This window comes from Temnothorax americanus, unplaced genomic scaffold (genome assembly GCF_048541705.1).
Source record: "Temnothorax americanus isolate GAGA-0224 unplaced genomic scaffold, ASM4854170v1 Scaffold8, whole genome shotgun sequence".
NCBI classification, from domain to species: Eukaryota; Metazoa; Arthropoda; class Insecta; order Hymenoptera; family Formicidae; genus Temnothorax; species Temnothorax americanus.
The window spans coordinates 1,303,071-1,330,107 of NW_027509802.1; the positions used below are offsets into that span (position 1 = coordinate 1,303,071).

General features: G+C 44.3%; 4 protein-coding genes and 1 pseudogene across 10 annotated transcripts in view; all 5 read left to right on the forward strand.

Annotated features, from left to right (window-relative positions):
* Positions 1–27,037, forward strand: part of Btk29a (tyrosine-protein kinase Btk29A) — a 34,909-nt gene that overhangs the window by 6,542 nt on the left and 1,330 nt on the right. For 3 of the 7 annotated variants that reach the window (XM_077424129.1, XM_077424130.1, XM_077424131.1), the window contains 10 exons: positions 24,268–24,329; positions 24,420–24,503; positions 24,635–24,699; positions 25,033–25,098; positions 25,312–25,440; positions 25,573–25,766; positions 25,907–26,078; positions 26,248–26,416; positions 26,519–26,637; positions 26,749–27,001. In XM_077424129.1, coding sequence (XP_077280255.1) covers positions 24,268–24,329; positions 24,420–24,503; positions 24,635–24,699; positions 25,033–25,098; positions 25,312–25,440; positions 25,573–25,766; positions 25,907–26,078; positions 26,248–26,416; positions 26,519–26,637; positions 26,749–27,001 — 1,313 coding nt within the window. Of the gene's footprint in view, positions 1–15,498; positions 15,766–19,534; positions 19,624–22,770; positions 23,548–23,708; positions 24,038–24,267; positions 24,330–24,419; positions 24,504–24,634; positions 24,700–25,032; positions 25,099–25,311; positions 25,441–25,572; positions 25,767–25,906; positions 26,079–26,247; positions 26,417–26,518; positions 26,638–26,748; positions 27,002–27,037 lie in introns of those variants that run through there. The other 4 variants (XM_077424132.1, XM_077424134.1, XM_077424133.1 and 1 more) reach the window with 4 other exon arrangements.
* Positions 7,521–9,115, forward strand: LOC143907387 (uncharacterized). The gene has a single exon (XM_077424162.1). The coding sequence runs from the start codon at positions 7,592–7,594 to the stop codon at positions 8,630–8,632; it is 1,041 nt and encodes a 346-aa protein (XP_077280288.1). The 5' UTR covers positions 7,521–7,591; the 3' UTR covers positions 8,633–9,115.
* On the forward strand, positions 9,883–12,111 carry LOC143907385 (uncharacterized). The gene is made up of 2 exons (XM_077424159.1): positions 9,883–10,216; positions 10,732–12,111. The coding sequence occupies exons 1-2, from the start codon at positions 9,953–9,955 to the stop codon at positions 11,551–11,553; spliced, it is 1,086 nt and encodes a 361-aa protein (XP_077280285.1). The 5' UTR covers positions 9,883–9,952; the 3' UTR covers positions 11,554–12,111.
* On the forward strand, positions 17,033–20,219 carry LOC143907389 (uncharacterized; annotated as a pseudogene).
* Positions 20,359–22,610, forward strand: LOC143907388 (uncharacterized). Its single transcript, XM_077424163.1, has one exon. The coding sequence runs from the start codon at positions 20,755–20,757 to the stop codon at positions 21,790–21,792; it is 1,038 nt and encodes a 345-aa protein (XP_077280289.1). The 5' UTR covers positions 20,359–20,754; the 3' UTR covers positions 21,793–22,610.

Sequence of the window (27,037 nt, forward strand, 5' to 3'; positions counted from 1 at the left end):
CTCTCGCTGGATTTCATCGCGTTATCGTTTGCCAGGTTTTTTTTTCTTTTTCATCTCTTCCGATAGTTTCGCCGAACTTAATGGCGTTACGTAACGACCACTATCCAGTTAACAATTATCCCAACTTCGGCCGGAGTAATCGCTCAGGGACGTTTCTCGATAAATTGCCCGAAATAAAGTTCCAGCGTTGTATATAATACTTCGTTTAAATTGCGATCATCCCGGTTCATTTGAAATCGCGGCGATTCGACGAGAAGACCTCGCGTTCACATACAAAAAATAAAGAAGTGCGTCAAATCAAGACTTACATACTCGTATATATACGCAACAATCTGAGATAAATATTCCGATTAAACGAAAAAAATTTGCTCGAATGGAATTATTTACACAGTTCAACCAAAAAGGAACTTGAAATTTTATTCTTATAAGATATAAGAAGAACATAGATTGTTGCGTACACACGAGTACATAAGTTTTGATTTGACACTCCTTTTTTTCCCCCGTGCATCCAAATTGATATTCGCGACGTAGCGCCGACCTCCGCATTATTTCCACGGCTGATAGGCTTGCATTTATGCATGCAACATTCGATATCCTCGGCGTTTCTGACCTAATTAGGACCCGCGTCTTAATTTATGACACGGCGATCCCGGGATTTGCGGGAGCAACGGCGACGCGTCGTCGTCGAAAATTTCACAGATCTGGAGCGAACGATCGCGTGTGCCACACGTGAGATTTCAAAGCGACACAGAGATTTAACAAGTGGATTTGAATGGCCCCGGATAACGTTTCTCCGCGCTTTACCCGCTTGTTACTTTTTTATATCCTTTGACGGGCAACGGGTCTCTCGCGTCTCCCGCCTCCTGCCCCCCCCCCCTTGAATAATATCTTTCGCCGTTCGTTCGCGACGCGACGCGGGCTTCGCCTTTTATCCTTCGGAACCTGCCGCTTTAATTTGCCTCGCCGCGATATCAGACATGACACGACTCCATTACATGAACGTCGAGTAGGTCGAGCACGCAATTAACAAGTTTGCTCGAGACCGGAGCGCGCGACGAGGCGCCACAGTTAGCAAATGAATGCAGCCGAGAGCTAAATCTTAACTACCTCTGACGTTGCAACACCGCGCGGGGGGCGCATCGCGAAATGCAGTCGGCCTTTCTTTCCTCGAGGATCCTTGACTCCGTCGTCGAGCGACGGGAGTACATAGCGCGAACTGCCACGAGCCCCCCCTCTTTCGCTTCATCCCCGCCGCCGTTTTTTTTTTCTCCTGCCTTTTTCCATTTTCGCCCGGGAGACGAGATTTCCTCGGCGCCAGGGCGATCACGCGGATCCGCGACATTCCGAGTCGTCGATGCCTTCCGCTAATTGAATCCTTTCTCATCGAATGTCGATCGAAATCGACTCGCCTCTTCGCGATCGATTATTTTTACGTTCAAAGCGCGGCTTTTCATCAGCCGCTTCCGTTTCGCGTCTTTTCGAGCGATTGCTCCTCACGGCCGGTTATCGAGGGGGATATATATCCGAGGAGGCCGTCGAACAATCTGCACGCCGAAGCGTATGGCGACGCGAGAATACGGCGGATAATCAATAAATATAGCGAGAGATTTGATTAAATAACCGATAGAGCGCGACCGGTTCGAAATTCCCTCCCCCGAAGTAGTTTCGATCAAGGGAGGTATTGCAGGGCGGGGAGGAAAGAAAACGGAGAAAAAAAGATGAGAATGTAGCGCGGCGGCGGCGAGCTAAAGGTTGCCCGAGAGATTGCGTCTCCGAGAGGTGCCTCCCGAGCGAACCGTTCAGCCCGATGCAACCGCGTGCGCAGAACCGTTTCCTTCTTGCCACTCTCCTCCTCGGGTCTGTCAAATCCCCGCGGCCTTTAATGAATCCGCGAGAATTAAGGGCTCGCGCTCGCGGAAAGAATCGCGCGCCAGTTCTGGCCAGTTTGCCTTCCCGGAGACGCGAGACGCGAGGCGAATGTGCCGTCGAGCGGAGCTCTCGGATGATCACGATGGCTGATCCGAAAGTAGCAAGTGCCAATTAAGTCGGGAGGGTTCTTTCAAGCGGGGGAAACTCGCGCCCGTCGAGACGGACGACTCCGAGATTCTGTTTCTCGCGACACGCCGTTATTTGTCAGTGAAATGAGTGCCGCGAGGATATCTCTCGAGTGTCCTGTGGATGTTGTGATCCGAGGAATATATAGAGGTACAATTGTCTCCCAAATTCGACAGAACTGGTTCGTGAAAATTCCTCGCTAAAAGCTGCCCCCCTTCCGCTTTTTTTATCTTTCGACGGTATAGAAGCGAGCGAAAGTTGCCAAACGATTTCGATAACTCCTGCGGTCTTGATTGCGATCCAGGTCGGTCCTGACATCATCACCTCCCGCCTGGAAGTTTGACTGCGAACTTCGGTCTGACTGCCGCAGCAGTTGTTCGTTCGCACGCAAGCCGCGTATATATACAATGCAGCAGAGACGGAAGTTAAGTTATTCGAAGGACCACAACTCCGGTGACTCCGATTACAAACGCAGATCGTCGGTCTTCCCACGAGATCACCGTCACACGCCAACACATCTCTCCTTCCCTCTTCTCTCCCTCATTATACTAAACGTGCCCAAGATACGCGGAACGATCCGATGAAGTCCTTGCCAATTTGATTCGCGTTTCGCAAATAGGATTACAGCACGTTTTAACACGGAGATAGCCGGTTCGAGTCCCTAACCGCTACTTCGACATACCGGTTTCGTTCTCGTCGTAAAAATGCCTGCTCTATGCCGCCCGCGCCGCCCCGCCGACCCCTCTCACTGTTAAAAGGCAAGTTTAGTCAGCGATGCGTGCCGCGTTATTACCGCAAGTCAGATTACTTTCCTACGCACCACTTCCTACGTCACTCTCCCGGACCGCTTCTTCTTGAAAATTTCGTTAGATAGTGCCGATCGAGCTATAACACATGACGGGAGAGATTGCTCACGCTGCCGGCCAATTACCGTCCTTCTCGCATCGTTATACATCTATGAAGCATTGTTATCGTTACAATTATCAGAAATTCGATGAGAAATGTGATATTAACGAGACAGGAATGCGATATTATTAATTCGTTAAGAAACAATTGGATATACAATTAATTACACGAACACCTACGTGTGCTCATCGGAATATTGATGACTAATGATCGCTCGATATATATGGTATCTCGCGAATTATTCTTCTCTCTTTTGGATACAAGTCTATTTTTATCTTAGGTGAATTTGCGAGGAGAGATAGAAAATTTTTAAGACAAGTTATTTATTATAGAATTTTGAAATGTCTTACATATTGAAAAACAAACTTATATTATGAACAAAAAATACAATTTGGTTATATCGACTTTTTTATTTAATTCCGTCATATATTTTTAAATTACCTCACTGTATGAATGTAAAAGGCAGACGTTTATTATTCATATAACGTTCCGGGCTTATTAGTTTCGTATAATTTAATTTATATTTATATCACAATATACAAATAAATAAATGAAAGTGTATGCCGACCTTAATTTTTTTATTAAATCTTTTTTCGTATGCAATTCTGATACGTACGTTCATCTGTGTATCTTATTTGTCACGCAGAGACGAATCAGCGTTTAATTTAGTCTTCGTTTATGACCCGACTCGGTTATCTTATCGAATAAGCATAAATAAAAGATAAACGTTGACCCCATCCGTCATGACATTGCTTCACGAAAGTGCTCGACAGCAACAAAGTTTAACAATGTTCAAGCATCACCTAATTGCTCTCGTTTTTTCGTGCGAAATTCGCCGCGAGGATACAACGTGTACGCTTAAACTGACACTAACATCGGTCTAAAGCCGCCGGAATATTTTTTGCCGCGTCCGCCGGCCTCGTTGCTAAATTCAGATAAGCAAAACAGCACAGGTAATAATCCAAATAAGCGAAATAGTACGGTTTGTAGGTAAATTTACATTTAGTGATCTTTTTTTCGGAAAAGAGAATACAAAACGTACGGAGTCTTTTAAAATTTAAACTTTTTATCCTACTATTTTTTTTCTTTTTAATTTTGCAACCGCTTGGTGTTTTCGATTTAGAGGCAGGAAAACATCCTATCCAGACCATTTTTCCTCAAAGCTAGTGGAACTTATCAGACATGTTGACATTTGTGGGATTTCCCGTGACTTATTTGCCCGAGATTTACTTGCTTTTTTTTCCAGATGAGATGTATTACATAAATAAATAAGTATTTCTAGACTAAGAGACGGACCATTGCTTTATGTGACTCGAGGAGTATTGAATGACTTTATTTATTTACCCGTTAGAGGAGTCGAGCAAGAAATCCGTGATCATGAACGAGTGGACTAAATTGTCATTTGATAGTACGAGCATGGCACGCACAGGATTTACCCTCACAAAGTTACTTGGAACAAGGCTCGCCAGACTTGTATCCAGGACGGAGATAAAGAAAATAATTCACGATATACCGTGTATATTGAACGATTGTCATTGAATGGATAATATTACGTGTATTTGTATGATTAGCTCAAAGTCGCTTGTATCGGAGAAATTAGAAATATTAACGGAGAGGATTTCTCATCGTATTTCACACGTGATTAGGTCATTTGGCTATTATCAATTCGAATTCCGACGAAAGGATTCTTTCGCGTATGTTACGATAGATGAACGCGAACGCGACTTGGCTCGGTACTTAACGATCTTTACGAAGAAGGCGACTGATCGGTTACCATCACGGACCAGGCTATACAAGACACAGAGTATATCAGATGAGTAAAAAGATGGCAATGCATACCCGCATAACAAGGATAAGGATCAGAATTGCGCAATTCTAATTAAGATTCAGGGAATGCACAATGTAAACTACATAACACTGTACATTATTTCATTTGCGAAATCTCTACGTAAAACGTTACGTTAAGAGTTTATCGGTGCGTCGCAGATATAAATCGCGCGTGAATATATATTTATAATGATACAAATAAATAAGACTTTAACTTTCGCGTGATTTTTGTATTCTGAATTGACTAACATTTTTAGAGGACATCTTACTTTCGCGAACGGCGCTGATATCAAAATGTTTGCTGCGTTGTCGCAAGCTTGATTTCTCCTTACGCTAAACGTCGGAGGCGCGAGGAAGGATTGAATTAATCGCGAAGTGACATTTGCGAGAATTAGACTCAGTTCCCCATTATTCTCCCTACTGACATTAGGAGTTTCATTCAACCGAACGATCGGTTTGTCTACGCGATCGGCGGCTGCGCGAAGCGCGATGATAGTGCACGGTTGAACTGGCAAATGTATATATCGTCGTATTTGAATTATTCGAGTAAGTACAGAAGGACGGATGGAAAGTGTCACGCGCGATATTATACAGCCGCGTGGACACTATTCAGTTTACTTGAATGGCGGATAATCGGGTTTACGAATGAAGACGAATGAAGACGATTGTGTTTGAACAAGCCGTTGGAGATGAAGGAGAATGCGACAAAACTCCGGTTGCCGATGGACGTTCTGAAATTTCGCTACAAGTTTCGATGTATTATCACCGGACGGTCAATATTTTTCTGTATTTGATTTTTACACGCTTATTAGGCTTTATTAATTATTATACAGCTCACATTTAGGTAATATATAGAAATTCTAAAGCCTCTATCTATTCTTCAATTTTCAAGTGTAATAAAGTACATTCTACCGAACATCTCGATCATCCTTTTTCTATCTTTTATTCGTTAAAACATGTCATACTCGACGAGTGTGACATTTTGTCGTCTGTTAATTGCATTAACTTTCAACTTTAGCTTACATGGGTGTCTTATTCGCCATCCATCGTATATTATTGAATTTAACATTATTGAATTTTCTGTTCCCTGCCATGCCCTGACTTTTCTCTTTTTGCCTCACCTTTGTTTCTCCAAAACAATCCGCTTATCCCTGGGACGCGTTTCGCAAAGTCTAGTTTCTGCGGCGGAGCAGAGTCCTCTTCAGAGAACACAATGTTTCCGACTACCGCAACAAATAAGGCTGACTCGTACGCGCGCGTGACGGTATTGGCAAATGTAGATTCAATAAGAGAGGAGCGACTGGTGTGGCGAGACGAGATTGGACGTACTCGTAGTTGCTGGTCTAATGGCCTTGCACAAATAAATCGCGTATAACGTTTTGCCACACGAGAGACGGTGCAAAAGAAGTATTTAACTGCAAGGGCAAGGGTATACGAATGACGGGAAAATAAAAGGAACTCGACATGCTCACGGACACATTGAGTCAATCCTGCTCGCTTTTTATTTTTTATAGTGAATATATATAATAAATATACTTAATTATAATTATTAGGAATGTATAATAATTAGTGTATTTTATATATATATATATATAATAATTACAATTATATGTGTATATTTACAAAATATGTGATATACACTGCTGCATTTTGCGAAAAACATTACCATTACCATTACACTTGTCATATGAATATAAAATAATTAGGAAAAGTGTACGCGATGAAATATATAATAGATTTTGTACAATCAATAACGAGTTAATTACTGTCACGCATCATCAAGACGTATACCATGGAGTATTTGAGGCACTCCGGGGAGGCCTGCGCATAAATCCAAATGCATATTTGAATATATTGGACTGTCAGAGATGTTCCATAGCGCGCAATTGTGTCTCAATGGAGATTCGTCCGCGACCACGGAAACCGCAAATGGAAAACCGTCGTAAAAAGCATTTCAAACCTCTCCGTGCCTGCTTTTCGCGTATCGATTGGCGCGGTTCCGCATATTGCCACGACAGGATAGAAACTTCCAGCGCCCGTTTCCTATTTCTTACGTTTCCGCACCGATTCGCGAGACGCGAATCTCGGGAGAGGGACTCGATCGGTGGACTCGCGACATGGATTCGTGCCAGCATTTATCCTCTTCACGCTCGGAGAAGCCTGTTTTCCTTCTCGTCTCTGCAAAAACGCAGAAGGATGTAAACCGCTTTATACGGGAATACGCTGTGTCCGCGCGACGCGGCCACGGAGAGAAATCGATTGAAGCCAGGAATCCGGGACGACTCCATGAAACTCAATGAAATCGACCGCGCTAAGGTGGCGAATAAACGAATCGTTCGTGGCGATAGTTCGGTCAGCCGGCTAATCTGCTCCTCCAGCGAGGGTCTCTCGACTCTTTGATTGCTCGTTTACGATTAAAGCTAGCGCCAGATTGCGCAATTTGTGATGATTCGCGCCCTGCAATTTCGTCCGAAAAAGCCGCTCGATCGGTATAGGTCGATGGGGGAAAAAATCAAATATAGCATTTAACAACACGAGAAAATTATCTTCGCATTATCATCATCGTCATCGTCCGTGAATCAAAACTATGCACGTTCTATTTCTTCAACGTCTTCGACATTTTGTAATCGACCCCGCTTCCGAGAATGCAGTCGCGCTAGTTTCTCAGCAAGTGACGATAATCAATGTTAAAAGTCACGCTGCGCTATCTAATCGCTAACTGTCCGCGAGATGTGAAACCCGTAATTGCAGTTGCGCCCGTGTCACTCGGTTAGGCGCGTCGACCGATTCGAACTCTCTCGCCATGTCGCGGTTTCTTCCGCTCTTTCCGCAAGTCGTTATTTTGTTTCTTTCGGCGAGGGCCTCGTCGGAGGTGAAGGAGCCTACCTGCCGGGATAACGATGGTTACAACGTTTGCCACTACAAGGGGGTCCTCGTCGAAGTTACGCAAACCCGTTTCGAGGACCGATTGGACCTCAGCGACCTAGACCTCTTGGCGATTCGAGAGAACGCCTTCAAAAACGTGTCGGCGACGCACTTGTATCTGAATCAAGGCAACCGGATATCCGTGCTGAAGAGGGAATCCTTCCGCGGTTTGCCCAACTTGGAGCGCCTCCACTTGGACGGCAATGTGGTACCGTTATCGGGGTACTTGTTCGCGGATTTGGGACACCTGCAGTCGCTGTCGTTGATCTTCAACAAGATCGATTCGATACCGAAGGACTCGTTCGCCGGCTTGTCGAGTCTGATATGGCTCTACCTAGGTCACAACGATATCGAAGCGATCGAGGCGGAATCCTTCTCGAATCTTAATCCCGGACTGCTGTATTTTTGGCTCAACAACAATAAAATCTCTCGCGTCGCGTCGGGTTCCTTCGCCGGGTTAACCGAACTGAGTCGCCTTCACTTGGACTACAATCGGCTAGAGGACTTGTCGAGCGGTGCCTTTCGAGGATTGAACAAGCTGGAAGATCTTTACTTAAATGACAATCGGATAACAAGCGTCTCCAGGTCGCTCCTCCGCGACTTGGTCGGTCTGAAGAGACTCTATCTTCAGCAAAACGAGATCAGCGCTCTCGAGCCGGGAACTTTCCGGGAGCTGTCTCAGCTGGAACTACTGCGACTGGACGGAAACAAATTGTCTCACATTGTAATCGGCACTTTTGCCGGACTCTCCAATCTGGAAGACATCAAGCTGTCCGACAATAACATCAGCGCTGTGGATAATGGCGCTTTCGCTGATCTCGTCAAACTGCGAAATTTTTACTTCGGTGGCAACAACTTCACCGAAATCGACAAGGAGTTCAGCGACCGTCCGGAAGTCATTGTCAGGACGACGTCCTAGGGATCTGTTTATATCTCATAAAGCAACGATACTTGATCCTTTAAATTTTGTTAAATTTTTGATATGTTGTTTTTTTTATATTTCTCAATAAAAAATGGACCATGCTTATACAAGGAAGTAGCATTCATAAAACGCATTTGATGCAAATTAGTAATGTGTTTTAAATATTTCTTTGATAGATACCATTCAAAAAAACGTGTACATATTGTGATCATATTGATAGTGCACAAATTGACAGTTCCGACCCCGAAGATTAATTGCTATGGAATGTATTTTTGCTGTCGTGCGTGTAAACAGTTACCGACACGAAAAGTTTTACACATTAATATTTGATAAACTGTTGCGCACTAGACAGACTTACTGTACTTTATATTAATGAATGGGGTGTACAGTAAGATATTAAAAATTTTAAAACTCAAGTTGTCCCCCTTATCAAGAATTCCTTTGCGGCATAAAGAAAATAAATAAATCTTTTAATCACAACTTCATGCGTTATCCTATTCGATGTTATAATATTATTTGAAACTCAATGGACCGTGCTAATGTGGCGAATAAGTGAATTGTCCGTAACGATATCGCTTTCGGTCAGCCAGTTGATCTGTTTCTCCCACGAGGTTTCGCGACTCTTCGATTGCTCGTACGATTAAAGCTAGCGCCAGATTGCGCAATTAGTGATGATTCGCGCCCTGCAATTTCGTCCGAAAAAGCCGCTCGATCGGGTCGATGGGGGAAAACGTCAAGTACAGCATTTAATAACACGAGAAAATTATCTTCGCATTATCATCATCGTCATCGTCCGTTAATCAAAACTATGCACGTCCTATTTTTTCAACGTCTTCGACATTTCGTAATCGATTTCGCTTTCGAGAATGCAGTCGCGCTAGTTTCTCAGCAAGTGACGATAATCAGTGCCAAAAGTCACGCTGCGTTATTTAATCACTAAGGGTCAATTCAGACACAACCGTACCCTATCCGTATCGTTAACATTGGACAAGGATGGAGACAATAGGATGTCTTGTCTAATGTTTCTGTTCCGTGCACGGTACGGATATACGGCACGGCTATGTCTGAATTGACCTTAACTCTCCACGCGAGATACAAAACCCGTAATTGCAGTTGCGTCCGGCTGAGTTTTCACTGAGCGCGTCACGCGTCGCATTATCCAATCAAAACGTCCAATTTTATTACATTGCAAATAATGTTAGAAAATGGAATATTTTGATTGGTTAATTCGGATAACGCGACGCATGACGCGCTCAGTGGAAACTCAGCCTCCGTGTCACTCGGTTAGGCGCGTCGACCGATTCGAACTCTCTCGCCATGTCGCGGTTTCTTCTGCTCTTTTCGCAAGTCGTTGTCCTGTTTCTCTCGGCGAAGGCCTCGTCGGAGGTGAAGGAGCTGACCTGCCGGAACAACGATGGTTACAACGTTTGCCACTACAACGGGGTCCTCGTCGAAGTTACTACATCTAATCGGTCCTCGAAAAACCGTTTCGAGGACCGATTGAACCTCTGGAACCTGAACCTCTGGAACCTGAACCTCTGGAATCTGGACCTATTGGAGATTCGAGAGGGCGCCTTCACAGTAAAAAATTTTGTGTAATTTTATACATGTCCCAGAAAATCCACTCTAAATTTTAAGTTAAAATGACTCATTCATCGTGTGTTACTTGTTGACAAATTAGAAATGTTAATTAATTGACATTATACTTTACATTTATATTTGTTCTTTTGACTTTATTTTTTAAGTTATATATTAACACACAATATTAATTATTTTACAGATTTTACTTGAATTATATGCGTAATAAAAACATTTAATTTTGGTCAATTTGATTATTGTGTGTGTCAAAGTTTACGATTATTTTGAAAATTTACTTTAACTTTTACTTATGTGTTAAAATAACTTTAAGACGTGTTGATTTTTTAAAGTAATTGTGTTAAAAGAACTCAAAATAAATGTAACACATGAAAATGTTAAGAAAAAAATAACATACCTGTTGAATGTTAATTTTATATTGAAATAATCAAATCTTGGTAACACAAAAAAATTTTAACATTTGGACCGTTATGTACGCACGATTTTTTACTGTGTTCAAGAACGTGTCGGCGACGCATTTGTATCTGAATCAAGGCAACCGGATATCCGTGCTGAAGAGGGAATCCTTCCGCGGTTTGCCCAACTTGAAATATCTCTACGTGGACGGCAATGTGGTACCGTTATCGGGGTACTTGTTCGCGGATTTGAGACATTTGCAGTTGCTGTTGTTGGGGTCCAACGGGATCAATTCGATACCGAAGGACACGTTCGCCGGGCTGTCAAGCTTGGTAATTCTCTCTCTGGAACGCAACGATATCGAAGCGATCGAGACGGAACGCTTCTCGAATCTTTCCACTCTGTCGATGCTTTGGCTCAACGACAATAAAATCTCTCGCGTCGCGCCGGGTTCCTTCGCCGGGTTAACCGAACTGCGTCGCCTTTACTTGGACCACAATCGGCTAGAGGACTTGTCGAGCGGTGCCTTTCGAGGATTGAACAAGCTGGAGGATCTTTACTTAAATGACAATCGGATAACAAGCGTCTCCAGGTCGCTCTTCCGCGACTTGGTCGGTCTGAAGAGACTCTATCTTCAGCAGAACGAGATCAGCGTTCTAGAACCGGGAACGTTCCAGGAGCTGTCTCAGCTGGAACTACTGCGACTGCACGGAAACAAATTATCTCACATTGTAGTCGGCACTTTTGCCGGGCTCTCCAATCTGAAAGACATCATGCTGTCCAACAATAACATCCAGACAGTGGATATTGGCACTTTCGCTGATCTCGTCAAACTGCGATATTTCTACTTCGGTGGCTTCTTCGGTGACAACTTCACTGAAATCCGCAAAGAACTCAGCGGCCTCCCATATTTCACAATTTTTTAATAAGGTCTTAAAGATCTGTTAATGCCTCACAAAGGGACAAAACTTTGACTTCTTGAATTTTGCTAAATTTTTAGTATGTTACGGTACACTCCATTCACTAATATGTAAGATACAGCAACGTTCCAATGCGCAGTAGTTTATTAAATATTAATATGAAAAATGTTTTTTTTTATATTAATAATAAATAAATCATGCTTATTCAAAGAAGTCGCATTCATAAAATGTGCAAATTCGTAATGTGTCTTAAATGTTTTTATGATAGATATTCTTTAAAAACATGTACAGATTGTGATTATAATCGATAGTGCACAAATTGACCGAAGATTAATTGTCATGGAATGTATTTTTGTTACTGTGTATGTAAACAATTACGGACAGGAAAAATTTTCAACATTAATAATTCATAAACTATTGCGCATTGGACCGGATTACTGAATCTTATATTAGTGATTGGGATGTACTGTAACATAAAAATTGAAGAGGTCAAGGATTGGTTATCTTCTTTTAAGCGTTGAATGCTTCGACATAAGAAATAAATAAATACATTTTTTAATCTCATCTTTATGCGTTATTATATTTGATGTTATAATATGATTTGAACTCAATTCAATCAACCATGACCATGATAATGTAACGAATAATCGATTCGTCCGTAGCGATATGGCGTTCGGGCACCCAGTTGATCTTCGTATCGTTATTGTCGTCGTGAGAAAGAAATCAGGCTGTCGGACAATAACATCAGCGCTGTGGATAATGGCGCTTTCGCTAATCTCGTCAAACTGCGAGATTTTTACTTCGGTGGCAACAACTTCACCGAAATCGACAAGGAGTTCAGCGTTCTTCCTGAAGTTGTTGTCAGTACGACGCCCTAGGGATCTGTTTATATCTCATAAAGGGACAACAAACTCTTGATCCCTTAAATTTTGTTGAATTTTTGATATGTTGTTTTTTTCGATATTAATAATAAATTGACCATGCTTATGTAAGGAAGTTGCATTTATAAAATGCATTTGATGCAAATTAGTAATGTGTTTTAAATATTTCTTTGATAGGTACCATTCAAAAAACGTGTACATATTGTGATCATATTGATAGTGCACAAATTGAAAGCTCCTATCCCGAAAATTAATTGCCATGGAATGTATTTTTTTTGTCGTGCGTGCAAACAAGTACCGACACGAAAAGTTTTAAACATTAATATTTGAGAAACTGTTGCGCACTAGATAAAGTTAGGTACTGTACTTTATATTAATGAATGGGGGGGTGTACTGTTATTAACAATTTAAAAACTCCAAGGGTTGGTCCCCTTATCATGAATTTTTTTCGCGGCATAAAAAAGATACCTAAATTCTTTAATCACAACTTTATGCGTTATCCTATTCGACGTTATAATATTATTTGAAACCCAATCGACCGTGCTAATGTGGCGAATAAGTGAATTGTCCGTAACGATATCGCATTCGGTCAGCCAGTTTATCTGTTCCTCCCACGAGGTCTCGCGATTCTTCGTACGATTAAAGCTACCGCCATATTGCGCAATTCGTTATATGACTCACGCTCTTTCGTTTTGTCCGAAAAAGCCGACCCAATGATCAATTGGCACGAATTCAAACTCGACGAGGATTGTGTTCATTTACGCTATTCACGAATTTCATAGCGAACCAGGAATATATATATAGTCTGGCGTTAGAAACTCGCGATAGATTTGCAATAAAAATAAGGACCCGAAAATCGGCCTTGCACTTATCGCGGTGAAATTACGCTCGCTCCGAGAGTGCCCAGTTGGAACACGTACCTCTCTTCTCTTTGCGTTTTGACGGACTGATTCTTCGGGAAAACGGTCGCGAGACGCGCTGGTAGCGGCTCTGCCTGTGACAGACGCCTCTTGTTCGACTCACGGCTCACTATTTTCGTGATTCGGGTCGTACATGCCGGCGTATCGCGCTCAGGCTTTTGTTACGACGGCCGACGCGACGGCGCGGGTCGGAAGACTTCTCCCGGCCCGAAGAGCCCGAATGCATAATGTTGAGCCGCCGAGGATTTTGCACAGCAAATTCGGAAGAGGCGTAATCGATATTCCACTCGCTGCGCCGCGGCTACGGCCGGCGGCCGTGGCGCGGCGAGAGATTCGCGCAAATTCCGTGAGCCGAGAGTCCGCGGATTTCCCTGTCGAGCCAAAAACTTCCGTGCAGCATCCTCGCCGGCTTTATCCGCCGCGTAATAACATTGTTCTCTCGACGCCTGTATAACAGCGTGAGCCGTGCCGAGCTGATTTAAATGCGCGCGAGAACGTCCCGGAAAAACGTATCGAGACGGGTGCCGTCGAGCCTGTCGTCGATACGGCGGTATTCCGCCGCTGTCGTTCGTGCTCGGAAAACTCGACAAGACGTATCATTGAGCTCTCAAGTATACGGTGACGGAAGCCAAGGAGACGGGCATGAAATTCGATTTAGCGTGAGGCCCGATAACGACGTCGTCGCGCATACCGTCCCGCGGCCTCCACCTCGCTTCCTCCTCATCTTCGTCTTTTTTCCCTACCTACCTCCCTCCCGTCGTCGCCGTGTTCGCCGACGCTTTATTACGTCCTTTTATCTTCATTAGACCCGGGAAGTTTATTTATCCGCGTTGCGCTAAAAAACGCGCTTTATTTGTCGCCGGGCTTACACGTTTCCCTCCCCTCCTGCCGCCTGTGTTCTAAGTTGCCGCTTCCCGTGGCAATCTTAGCGCACACTTAATTGGACATCGCCGAGAGACCGGTACCAGATAGGTGCTTGTCGCAAAGTGCTGAGTTTGCTGGTAAGCTGGTCTACAACGTCACCAGCCATTTTCCCATCAGGTTCTATAACTTCTACACGGCGCACTCCGGTTACCCGAGAGGAATTGACGCGAGCCGACATCGATATTCGTCAATTCGACGTCGCGCGCAGAAACGGTCCGTCGTAGCGAACATCCTTATTTTAATTTTCCCCCTTCCCGAGTGTCTGCGACCAAAAAAAGCGTACGGTGGATTATTTTAGTTTATTCGAAAACAAGTCTCGACAAAATCTTTTGATTTTTTCTTCTAGATTTTTTTTTTATCGAATTACGAAGAAGAGATAAGTACCGAGAGGGTACTGGTACGATTAATAAATCGACTGATAAAATAGGAGCTCATTGCAGAGCAATAGGGAGTTCATGTCGTTAATAATACTTTTGTGTGAATTTTTGTATATTTATTCCCACTCACAATCAGTAAAAAAAAAAGCCTGTGCGCCGAGTATTATTTAGTTTTAAAATACAACTTATTATTGGAACAGTAAATCCACATAAATCCGCTTAAATTGATTATCGATTTAAGCATTTTTTATATTATTTTATATTAAATTATAAAATATTCTTTTATATTATTGATTTAAGCATCTTTCATTATTATTTTATATCATATCACTGTATAAAGAATTTATTGCGAAAAATTTCGCTCCATAAATATTTGATTCCCAATCGAATTTATCTTTATCTCTCACCGTATACAAGTCTCCTTTTTTTACTTCATTCCCTGATATGTTATATTAATTTCCCACGACAAATCGGAGAATCTCGCACCTCGTTCAACGCTTCCTGGCGTAATTGGTCTCCGGATTTGTATCAGTGATATTAGTTTCCGCGTTAGAGTACGGACAGAAACAACGTGTCCACGTAATGCATCGCGCGCGTCACGGCGCGTGTCGAAGAGTCGTCTTCGGTCTACGGTCGGCGGCATTAATCGGCGGCGAGGGAAGACTTCCGTGAAGGTGAAACTTTGAAAGGAAGGGGACCAAGCGAGACGGGGACGACCGGGACGACGACGATGTCGACGACGACGACGGGCTCGGTTCCCTTTCGCGTTGCTGCTCGACGCGAGCGACCAGTCGCGCGCGCTTAGACGTTCTCGAGCCGAGCCCAGTCCGCGTCGAGCCGCTTCCACGGCCGCTTCCTCCGCGCCTTTCCTCTCCGAGGCCGTCCACGTCTCTCGCAAAGTCTCGGTAGTCGAGAGAGCGATCCCCGTCGCGTGTGCCCCGGTCTGTGTGTGTGTGTCGTTCGTCTCGCGCGCTGCCTGCAGATGCTAATTGCGACGGGCAATTAGCCGGCCAACGGGAGCTATGCTGGTGATAAGCGCCTTAAAGCAGGTCGCGAACGCCGCTACCAACGCGGTACACTCGGCCACCGGCAACGTTACTGGACACAGTAATTCCGGTGAGTCGGCTGGACCATTTCGGAAACTTTCCTTCGCCTTTTGGAATTCGAAGTTCGATCCGCTCGCCGATAACGTCACCAGGCTGTGCCTCTGGTGTCGGTTTCGATTTTCTTCTGGTTCAGTCCAGTCGACGCGAGACCGATGACCTTTAAAACACGGAGTTATTATAGCATATTTTGCAGCGAGCCACTTTCGTTTTAATGAAATGAGAAGTTAAAATCGCTCTGTCGCGATTAAAAAAAAAACGCTCAACGCGTTGGAGAGGATGACGTGAAAAATTCGCGGAACAGTCCGCCGTGGAAACTCGCGTTCTCCATTCGTAACGTGGGATTTGTAAGAACGCTTTACACGCAGGTGAAACGATCCAGTGCCTATCGCGTTCTCTCTCTCTCTCTCTCTCTCTCTCTCTCTCTCTCTCTTCCCCCCTTCCTCGCTCCTAAATCTTCTCCCACGCTCGCTCCTTATTTTTCAGCTTTTCGGTTCAGCTCGCACCGTGGAAAGCATCCGCGTATACATTTCTTTATTATCCGCGCGCGGAGAAATATCGCTTGCGCAAAATGTAAAAGGTTACACGGAGGAGCGAGCGCGCGCGAGCACGACCGACCTCCATCGGTTTCATAAGAAACGGTACCACGACGCGGCGTGTAACTTTCTTGCCACGCCTAATGTCAAGATCGCAACGTCGATCGACATGTGGATCATTTTTCATCGCGCGTTTTGCGGAGACGCGTGCGTACACCCCCTGCGCGGACGCGCGAGTAATACAATCTTCAACAAATGAAGTAAAATAAAAAAAATCTGCGGCCGCGATCGCGAAGTACAGGTCTAATTACAGAGTCGCGGTTACGCGAGAGCGGGGAATTGCGATAAGAAATTGTCAACGAACTCGACTCGCCGAGAGTCGAGAGGTTGAGGCAAATGTTTCTCTCGCTCCGTTCCAAACTTGATCGTACGAACTCGGTAAAAAGTCCAGGCGGCTCTTATGTAAAACAGAGTGCTCCGCGCGTAGCGCGACTTCTCGTACGGAGTTCGACGTTCCACCACATCCTGTTAAGGCGATTTTCCACGTATTAAAAGTCGATTAAGAGTATACCTGGGCAAATGTCAATTACTTGCGCGCGTACTTACCGCGGCGGCGCGGCGTAATGCTGGCCATTACAGGTGACGTTCACCGGCTGCATAGACGTCGACACGTCGGCGTCGGTCGGGCCGCTGTAACGCGGTCATTGTATTTGCGCACCGGTTGCACGAGCGTTCCCCTCCGAGCGGAGGAGATACATGACGAATCTCGATAAAAACCCGATCGACGAACGAGGTTGTCGAAGAAGAACAAGGCTCTGACAAAGCGACCACGACGTGGAAATTGTTACAATAAATCGTGAGTTTGCTATAACCGACTACCCGGAACACGTCGAGGCGAGTAGTTAGCTGCAATTATGTGCTCGCGTATTTATTATCGCGTGCGTTTTCTTTCTTTCTTTTTTTCTTCGCGCGAGATAACAGACCGTGGCTCGCGTCATCGTCCTCTCCGAGAAGCAATTAAATGAAGTCGCCAGCCGAAGCTTGCTCTTGAGAAAAATGTCAAGCTATACGCAAAGCGCGAGATTCCGCCGCGACGAGCAACGCGAATACTCGATTCTCTTCTCCCTCGTTCGGCTGATATTTATGCGCCTTCGTCACATTAACGACTTGGGTTTGTCATTAGCCGCAGACCGAACGAGACCGCGGAGTGCTCGCGGATCGAGAAACCGAGCGAGCGAGTGAGCGAGTGGGATGTAACGTCGTTCGATGACCTCGCGAGCGAGAGGCGAATCGCTCTTCTGATGTTTTCACCAATACCTTAGAAAGTTCCTCGGCACCGCTCGCGAGACGCCGCTAGCCTTGAAAATCGCTCGCCGCGGTACATATTTGTCGCATCTCTCGACCGGGTTGCACGTATTTCGTTGCACGGATCGTTCGTCGTTCATTCCGGAGTCATTACTCGTCCGGAAAAATTCATATACTCGCTGGAAAATTCAAGATCAACCGCGGATCTTCGAATCCTAATTTTTTAGAGGTCTTGGAATTAACACGATTTTAAACTTTGACGGTAAAAGCGCAGCGCAGCGTGAGATAAACACACGCTGCATTTTTTGAGGGGGGAATTTATTTACGTTGGAAACATTTAATAACGCACGTGTGTACAATGACAAATATAACGTGGAATTATTGAAAAATACGAATTGCCTCGGGTTAAACGTATAGCAAAACGGATTATCCATCTCGGGGATGCTCGCGTTCTTATACAACGAGCATTATTTTTCTACCGTTTCGCTCCACTTTCCGTGATCGCCTCACTCGTCCCGGGTGCTCACTGGACTATTACGTACTTTCTACCGCTCGTTACGGACAATCAGTGGCGAATAACCTGCCATCGGTGATGCGCGCGGTTTGCTAAAAGCCGAGTTGCGATTGTTAAGGGCCGCGTTTAATGCAAGATATTCAGCTGCGCGCTCATCTTAATTGACGCGATTAATTCAGGCGTTTTGACGCTACCGAAATAATTTTTTTTTTTTTTTTAATCTGGTACAGGTCGATTCTGGGGAGAAACGCCAAGTTCAGCATTTAATAACACGAGTTTATTGTCGCGTCGTCGTCGTCTGTGAACCACACTTTTCCTATATTTGCAACTTTGACACTTCATATAATCGAATCCTCTTCTAAGAATGCAGTCGCGCTAGTTTCTCAGCAAGTGACGATAATCGATGCCAAAAGCCACGCTGCGCTATCTAATCGCTAACTCTCCACGAGATATAAAACCCGTAACTGCAGTTGCGTCCGTGTCACTCGGTTAGGCGCGTCGACCGATTCGAACTCTCTCGTCATGTCGCGGTTTCTTCCGCTCTTTTCGCAAGTCGTTATCTTGTTTTTCTCGGCGAGGATCTTGTCGGAGGTGAAGGAGCCGACCTGCCAGGACAACGGCAACGTTACAACGTTACAACGTTTTGGTTACAACGTTTGCCACTACAAGGGGGTCCTCGTCGAAGTTACGCAAAGTCGTTTCGACCAATTGTCCCTATTGGACCTCAACAACCTGGACCTTTTGACGATTCGAGAGAACGCCTTTAAGAGCGTGTCGGCGACGTAGTTGTATCTGAATCGGGGCAACCTGATATCCGTGCTGAAGAGAGAATCCTTCCGCGGTTTGTCCAACTTGAAGAGCCTCGACTTGGACAGCATTGTGGTACCGTTATCGGGGTACTTGTTCGCGGATTTGGAACACCTGGAGTTGCTGTATTTGGATTCCAACAAGATCAATTCGATACCGAAGGATTCGTTCGCCGGGCTGTCAAGCCTGATTTGGCTTGACCTAGGTCACAACGATATCGAAGCAATCGAATCGAAGCGGAATCTTTCTCAAATCTTAATCCCGAACTGCTGTACTTTTGGCTCAACAGCAATAAAATTTCTCGCGTCGCGCCGGATTTCTTTGCCGGGTTAACCGAACTGAATTGCCTCTACTTGAACGACAATCGGTTAGAGGACTTGCCGAGCTGTACCTTTCGAGGATTGAACAAGCTGGAGGATCTTTACTTAAGTGACAATCGGATAACAGGCGTCTCCAGGTCGCTCCTTCGCGACTTGGTCGGTCTGGAGAGACTCCATCTTCAGCGGAACGAGATCAGCGCTCTCGAGCCGGATACGTTCAGGGATCTGTCTCAGCTGAAACAACTGGACCTGAGCGGAAACAAACTGTCTCACATTGTAGTCGGCACTTTTGCTGGACTGTCCGACAATGGCATCCGCACACGGTGGACAATGGCACTTTCGCTGATCTCGTCAAACTGCGATATCTCTTCTTCGAAAACGACAAGGAGGTCAGCGGCCTCCCATACGTCACTGTTATTACGAAACTTTAGGGATCTATTTATATATCAGAGGCAATCAACCCTTGAATTTTACTTAATTTTTTATATATTACAATAAATTCCATTCACTGATACAGATGATAGTGACTCTGTTCAATGCGCAATAATTTATGAAATATTAATGTTGAAAATGTTTTTTTCGATATTAATAATAAATAAACCATGCTTATATACAAAGAAGTCGCATTCATAAAATGTGCAAATTAGTAATGTGTCTTAAATGTTTCTATGATAAATATTCTTTGAAAACATGTACAGATTGTGATCATAATCGATAGTGTACAAATTGAAAGTTCCGACACCGAAGATTAATTGTCATGGAATGTATTTTTGTTGCTGTGTATGTAAACAATTACGCGGACAGGAAAATTTTTAAACAATTTTATAAACTATTGCGCATTGGACAGAGTTAGTACAACTTTTATCAGTGAATGGGGTGTAGTGTAACATAAAAATTGAAGAGGTCAAGGGTTGGTTATCTTTTTCTCAGCGTTGAATGCTTCTTGTGTGACATAAGAAAGAAATAAATAAATTTTTTAATCGCATCTTCATGCGTTATCATAATCGATGTTATGATTAAATCGATCATGCTAACGTAGAAAATAAAGCGAATCATTCGTAGCGATATCGCGTTTGGTCAGCCAATTGATCTGCTTCTCCAGTGAGGTCTCTTCCATATTGCTCGTACGATTAAGGGTAGCGCAAGATTGCGTAATTCGTGATGATTCGCATCCTTTGATTTACTCCGAAGAAGCTGCTTGGTCGGTATATGTCGATGCTGGAGAAAAATGTCAAGTCCAGCATTTAATAACACGAGATATTTATCTTCGCATCGTCGTCATCGTCGTCCGTGAATCAAAATTACGCATCTCCTATTTCTTCAACTTTGACATTTCGTAATTGACTCTACTTCCAAGAATGCAGTGTCACGATGGTATCTCGGCAAGTGACGATAATCAATGCCAAAAGTCACGCTGCGCTATCTAATCGCTAACTCTCCACGGGATACAGAACACATAATTGCAGTTGCATCCGTATCACTCGATTAGGCGCGTCGGCCCCTTTCGGTCTCTTTCGGCGATGTTTTTTCTGCTCTTTTCGCAAGTCTTTATCCTGCTTCTCTTGACGAGGGCCTCGTCGGAGGTGAAAGAGCCGACCTGCCAAAACGTCAATGGTTACAAGGTCTGCCACTATAAGGGGATCCTCGTCGAAGTCATGCAACGTCGTTTCAAGAAGTTCCGCTTGGACTTCAGCGACCTAGACCTCCTGGAGATTCGAGAGGACGCTTTTAAAAACGTGACGGCGACGATCTTGCTCCTGTCTCAAGGAAACCGGATATCCGTGCTGAAGAGGAGATCCTTTCGCGGTTTGCCCAACTTGAAGATCCTCCTTTTAGACAGCAATGTGGTATCGTTGTCGAAACACTTGTTCGCGGAATTGGGACACCTACGGTACTTGTCGTTGGTCTTCAACAAGATCGGTTCGATACCGAGGGACTCGTTCGCCGGGCTGTCAACCTTGATAATTCTGGACCTGGGTCACAACGATATCGAGGCAGTCGAGACGAAATCCTTCTCGAATCTCAATCCCAGACTGTTGTACATGTGGCTCAACGGCAATAAAATCTCCCGCGTCGCGCCGGGTTCCTTCGCCGGGTTAACCGAATTGAATATCCTCGACTTGGGCTACAATCGGCTAGAGGGATTACCGAGCGGTGCCTTTCGAGGATTGAACAAGCTCCAGTATCTCTACTTAAATGACAATCGGATAACGAGCGTCTCCAGGTTGCTTCTCCGTGACTTGGTCGGTCTGAAGAGACTCTATCTTCAACGGAACGAGATCAGCGTTCTAGAGCCGGGAACGTTCCGGGAGCTGTCTCAGCTGGAACTACTGCGACTGGACGAAAATAAACTGTCTCACATTGTAGTCGGCACTTTTACAGGACTCTCCAATCTAAAAGATATCGTGCTGGCCGACAATAATATCCGCGCGATAGATAACGGCACTTTCGCTGATTCTGTCAAATTACGGTATCTCTACTTCGGCGGCAACAACTTCGAAATCGACAAGGAGATCAGCAGCGGCCTCCCACACGTCACTGTTATTACGAAACTTTAGGGATCTATTTATATATCGCAAGGGGCAATCAACCCTTGAATTTTGCTAAATTTTTTATATATTACAATACACTCCATTCACTGGTACAGAGTATATATAGTAACTCTGTTCAATGCGCAATAATTTATGAAATATTAATGTTTAAAATGTTTTTTCCGATATTAATAATAAATGAATTATGTTTATGCAAATAAGTTGCATTCATAAAATGTGCTTGGTGCAAATTAATAGTGTGTTTTAAATGTTTCTGTGATAAATACTATCCAAAAACGTGTATTGTAACCATAATATTGATAGCGTACAAATTGAAGGTTTCGACACGGAAGATTAATTATTATGGAATGTATTTTTGTTGTGTCGTGTGCATAAATAGTTACGCCCACGAAAAAGTTTTAAACGTTAATATTTTAACTATTGCGAACTGGACAGAGAGTTACTGTTTACTGTACTTTATATAAATGAATGGGGTGTACTATATCGTATTAAAAAAATTTAATAAAATTTAAAGAGTCAAGAGTTGTCCCCTTATCAGCGTTGAATTCTTTCGCAGTATTGGAAAGAAGTAAATAGATGCTTTGATCGCGATTTTGTGTATTATTCTATGTTATAATATGATTTATATTCCTTATATTGAAAAACACGTGCCAAAATTAATGAGACTCTGACTCAGCTCGTGGATAAACGTTAAGTAAACCTACAACGATTTTTTCGCTTAGATACGTGCAGCAATGTCTCGCTGAAGACATATACGGAGAAAAGAGACGATGTAAACGCTGGTGGTATTGCACCGAGATATTTCTTCACTTAACAATACTTCGCGTTTTATATATATATATATATATATATATATATATATATATATATCTGAATCAATGTTGAGAGTCGGATTCAATATCACGACGTCGCTATTTCAGACGTGACGTTTACCTTACCGTCTCTCCTTTTTAAGGCTCTCCCACTTATTGAATTTCTGCGAAAGTCGGAATATTTTCGGAGATGCACCGAGAAGAGACGCGCGTCGCCTCCGGCGGATTTTGTTACCCTCTTTTCACGTCGCGGGGCCTTGTGTCCCGGCGAGACTTTCATTACCGAGATATCCTCCTTGAGATTCTTCCGTCGCCACCTGTAAAAGCTTCTCCGCGAATCTGTGCTACCCCATTCACCGAGAAATTGCGCGCAAAATTCGAGGGCTATCATTGTGCGAAAAATTAACGGCTCTTTTTAAACGAGAAATATCTCTTCCTTATTCGGTTAATCTCGTCGCTCGATGGAGCATCATCTCTCACATATTCGCTTTATTTCATTTCCTTTATCCTGGGCGTGATAAACCGAGAAATAGACTTCGGGAATACGTAGAGCGGAATTAAAGCTGAAGGATTAAAATATTATACATGTGCCGACTCGCACGGAGTATCTCCAACGAGCGAATCTCCTTTTCCCTTAATTCTACCTTTGCCCCCGGTCAAAAAGGTACGCAGCATTCCGTCTGCACGGGAAATTTTTTTTCCAACGGGCAGAGAACTGCCCAAGCATGGCGAAGATACTCCAAATATTTTTCGCAAAGAGAAACTCTCAAGCGGAAGCCTCTACTCGCGTTGCCGCGGGATTGCCCCCGGGTAATAAATCTCGGCTCCAGAAGGAGGGACAGAAAGGGAGAAAAGAAGGGCCGCTCGAAGGAAACGAGCATTCTGAAATACAAGATGTCACGCGACGAGGGAGGCTGATTCACCGCGGCTTAAGCAACAGCGTACAAGGGTTCGTTGCTCGAGAGAGCGCTTTCGTAATAAAATATCAGATCGTCCACACACGAACTTCGTGCCAACAGTTCAGTTAGAAGCCACCAATTTTGCGCGCAGAGTTTCTAGATTTCTCGGTGGGTGTGTAATATATTTGCGGCATTTGCGCGCACCAGCGGTGGATGCGGCGCGCACGCAGCTGCAGGGCACGCGACGAGCGTGCACGTGCGAAACGCAGGACGGTGATGCTGAAGAGAGGATGTAGCCGGGGAGGGGATGTAGGAGGTTTGAGGTCGCATTGATTTTGTCTAGACAGGGTGGAGACTGCTCTCTCGTGGTAACGTTCTTCCGCGTCCACCGGTTTGGTGTGCTGTCAGTCCGGCGTGGTGCCGTCTCGTCGGTCGAGATGTTCCGCTTAGCTCCCGCCGTGCGTTGCCATGCGAGGAGGAACGCGTCCCGGTCCTCTTTTCTGTGAAGTCGAACGACGGACGCGTTTTTTTGATAAAATAGTAATTATTAGCTGCAAAATCTTTAGAAACTCTTATTTGTTGCGACAATTATCTTTTGACGCGATAATATGTGAAGAACGATTCTTTGCGAATAAACGTGAAAAATGTGGCGTGCTTAAAGCGTTATTTGAAAAAGAAGGAACTCGCGCGTAATAAAGAGATCAAAATGTCACGTCAAAATCATACTAAATCTTCCGCTCGCTCTTATTTCTTTTTTTTCTTTTTTACAGGAACGCCCTCGACCCCGATAATGCCAGGTGGTACACCCGGCACGCCATCCTCCAAAGCGAAGGTAAGTCCACGTTCCGTTGAAATGGAAACTTCCTCGTTCTTGGTATTTTTTTTTTTTACGTAATCCACGCAAATTAATTTTGTCTCGCAGGAAAAGATAATGCTGCGGGCGAAAGTTGTGGTGGCACTGTATCCTTTCCGAGCCATCGAAGGCGGCGATTTGTCTCTCGAGAAGGTAAAGACGAAGCGCCAGTAATAAATATTATAAAGAGAGAAAAAGTTACAAATTATTATAATATATAATATTGCATATAACATATTGAATTGAACGCAGAATATTAATTGTCTCTATTTTTACGAGTCCAGGGTGCAGAGTACGAGGTCTTGGACGATTCCCAGGAGCACTGGTGGAAAGTTAAGGACGAGAATGGGTACATAATTTCTCCCAAAACAAGCTTTAAAAATTGCTTCGCGATATTTAACTCTTCCGAAACTTCTTTACGACGAACGAGCCGCGACGTCTTATCTGCAGTAGTTTTTTTTTTTATCTCACGCTTGCGTCGCGGTGGCGGCGATCAACCGGCGTTCAATCGTGAAAAAATAATCGGTTGTACGGTGCGCAAACAGTAATCTCAGTAGTACTCTTGTATAATCAGCGACGATTATTCGTGAATAGTTGGATTGTTTACTTATGCGGCAAAATACGTGTACGCGCGGTGAAAAACGGGTTTGCAGAAAGTCATACGGCGCGCATTTAATTGCAGATCGATCGGCTATATTCCCAGCAACTACGTTAAAGAGAAGGAGCTGTTGGGCCTACAGAAATACGAGTAAGTCCGCCGTATATAATCTTATTTTCCTACAAATTATTGAATTTAGTTATCTTGCGGATTTGATAACGCCTTGTTGCCTCTCCCCATTTTTCGAATTATCAGCCAACCGTTTTTCCACCAGAACAGAGTTCTGGCAGAGACTTCACATAAATCGCAAGGTACTCGCGCGTGATAAAGATAAAAAAAAAATGGTTCCACTTGCTGTTGTAGATGGTACGTAGGTGATATGTCAAGACAACGCGCCGAGTCGCTGCTGAAGCAAGAAGATAAGGAGGGCTGTTTTGTCGTTCGTAACTCCTCGACGAAAGGGCTTTACACGCTTTCTCTTTACACGAAAGTGTAAGTTAATACTATCGAGACGATTACAAGTGGCTTCCGCCGACTGGGTTTAACTCCTAAATTGTCTCGCGCCCTTCGGCGTAGCGGCCGCCTCGCTTTTCGATAATTTTTGATTTTCTGTTTCTGCCACAGGCCACATCCCCACGTGAAGCATTACCACATCAAACAGAATACCCGCGGAGAATTTTATTTATCGGAAAAACACTGCTGCGGCTCCATTCCCGATCTGGTTAATTACCATAGACACAACAGCGGCGGTCTGGCCAGTCGATTGAAGACCAGCCCCTGCGATCGTCCCGTGCCCCCGACCGCCGGCCTCAGTCACGGTTCGTAAAATTTGTATATGTGCAACTTTCTCCTATTCCTCAATATGTGTGAAATATATAAAACGCGCACACATGGAGTACATAGAAACGGTCTCTCTCGTCTATACGACGTCACATAACGGCGGATGACTTTTTCACAGACAAATGGGAGATTGACCCGGCGGAATTACATTTGCTGGAGGAGCTCGGGTCCGGTCAATTTGGAGTCGTGCGGAGAGGAAAGTGGCGCGGCTCCATCGACGTCGCCGTGAAGATGATGAAAGAGGGAACCATGTCCGAGGACGACTTTATAGAAGAAGCTAAAGTAATGACGTAAGTCTCCAATCTAGTTTCCGTATCGAGCCCTTCGATGAACAATCAAGCGCTCGACTGGAATTGTTCTCTAATTAAATAAAAAACTGTACAACTTGTTCTCTAAGTAATATCGGTAGATCTAGTTAAAATACGTTTATTATATAACGAGTTTTATTCGTTTATCCAGAAAACTGCAACATCAAAACCTAGTCCAGCTATACGGCGTTTGCAGTAAAGATAGGCCAATATACATTGTCACCGAATACATGCGACATGGATCTCTCCTCAACTACCTCCGCCGTCACGAAACCTCGTTAGGTGCAAACGTTGGCCTCTTGTTAGATATGTGTATACAGGTAATGCAAATTCCGTCCTGCAGACGGTAGAACGCGTGGCTGTCAAGATAATACAACCGAGGTTTTCTGAATTTTTCATGATAATTGTATTTCTTCGTGCAGGTTTGCAAAGGAATGGCATATTTAGAGAGGCATAACTATATACACAGAGATCTTGCAGCACGTAACTGTCTGGTGGGATCGGAAAATGTAGTAAAAGTTGCAGATTTTGGTTTAGCTAGGTAAGCCACTTTATTTTATACCTTTATATCCTTACATTTTACGAAATTAGAAGATATTTAGAAGATATATAAGTGAGTATTGAAGCTTTAAGTGATTGCGAATATTTCCAGGTACGTACTCGATGATCAGTATACCAGTAGCGGTGGCACTAAATTTCCCATTAAATGGGCGCCGCCGGAAGTGCTAAACTACACGCGCTTCAGCTCGAAGTCGGATGTGTGGGCATACGGGGTACTTATGTGGGAAGTATTCACGTGCGGAAAGATGCCTTACGGTCGCCTAAAGAATACGGAAGTCGTCGAGCGGGTGCAGCGAGGAATCATCCTGGAACGACCTAAGGCGTGTTTCAAGGAAGTATACGAGGTAAATTAGCGTTTTTTCTTCCGTTCTCGATCGCGC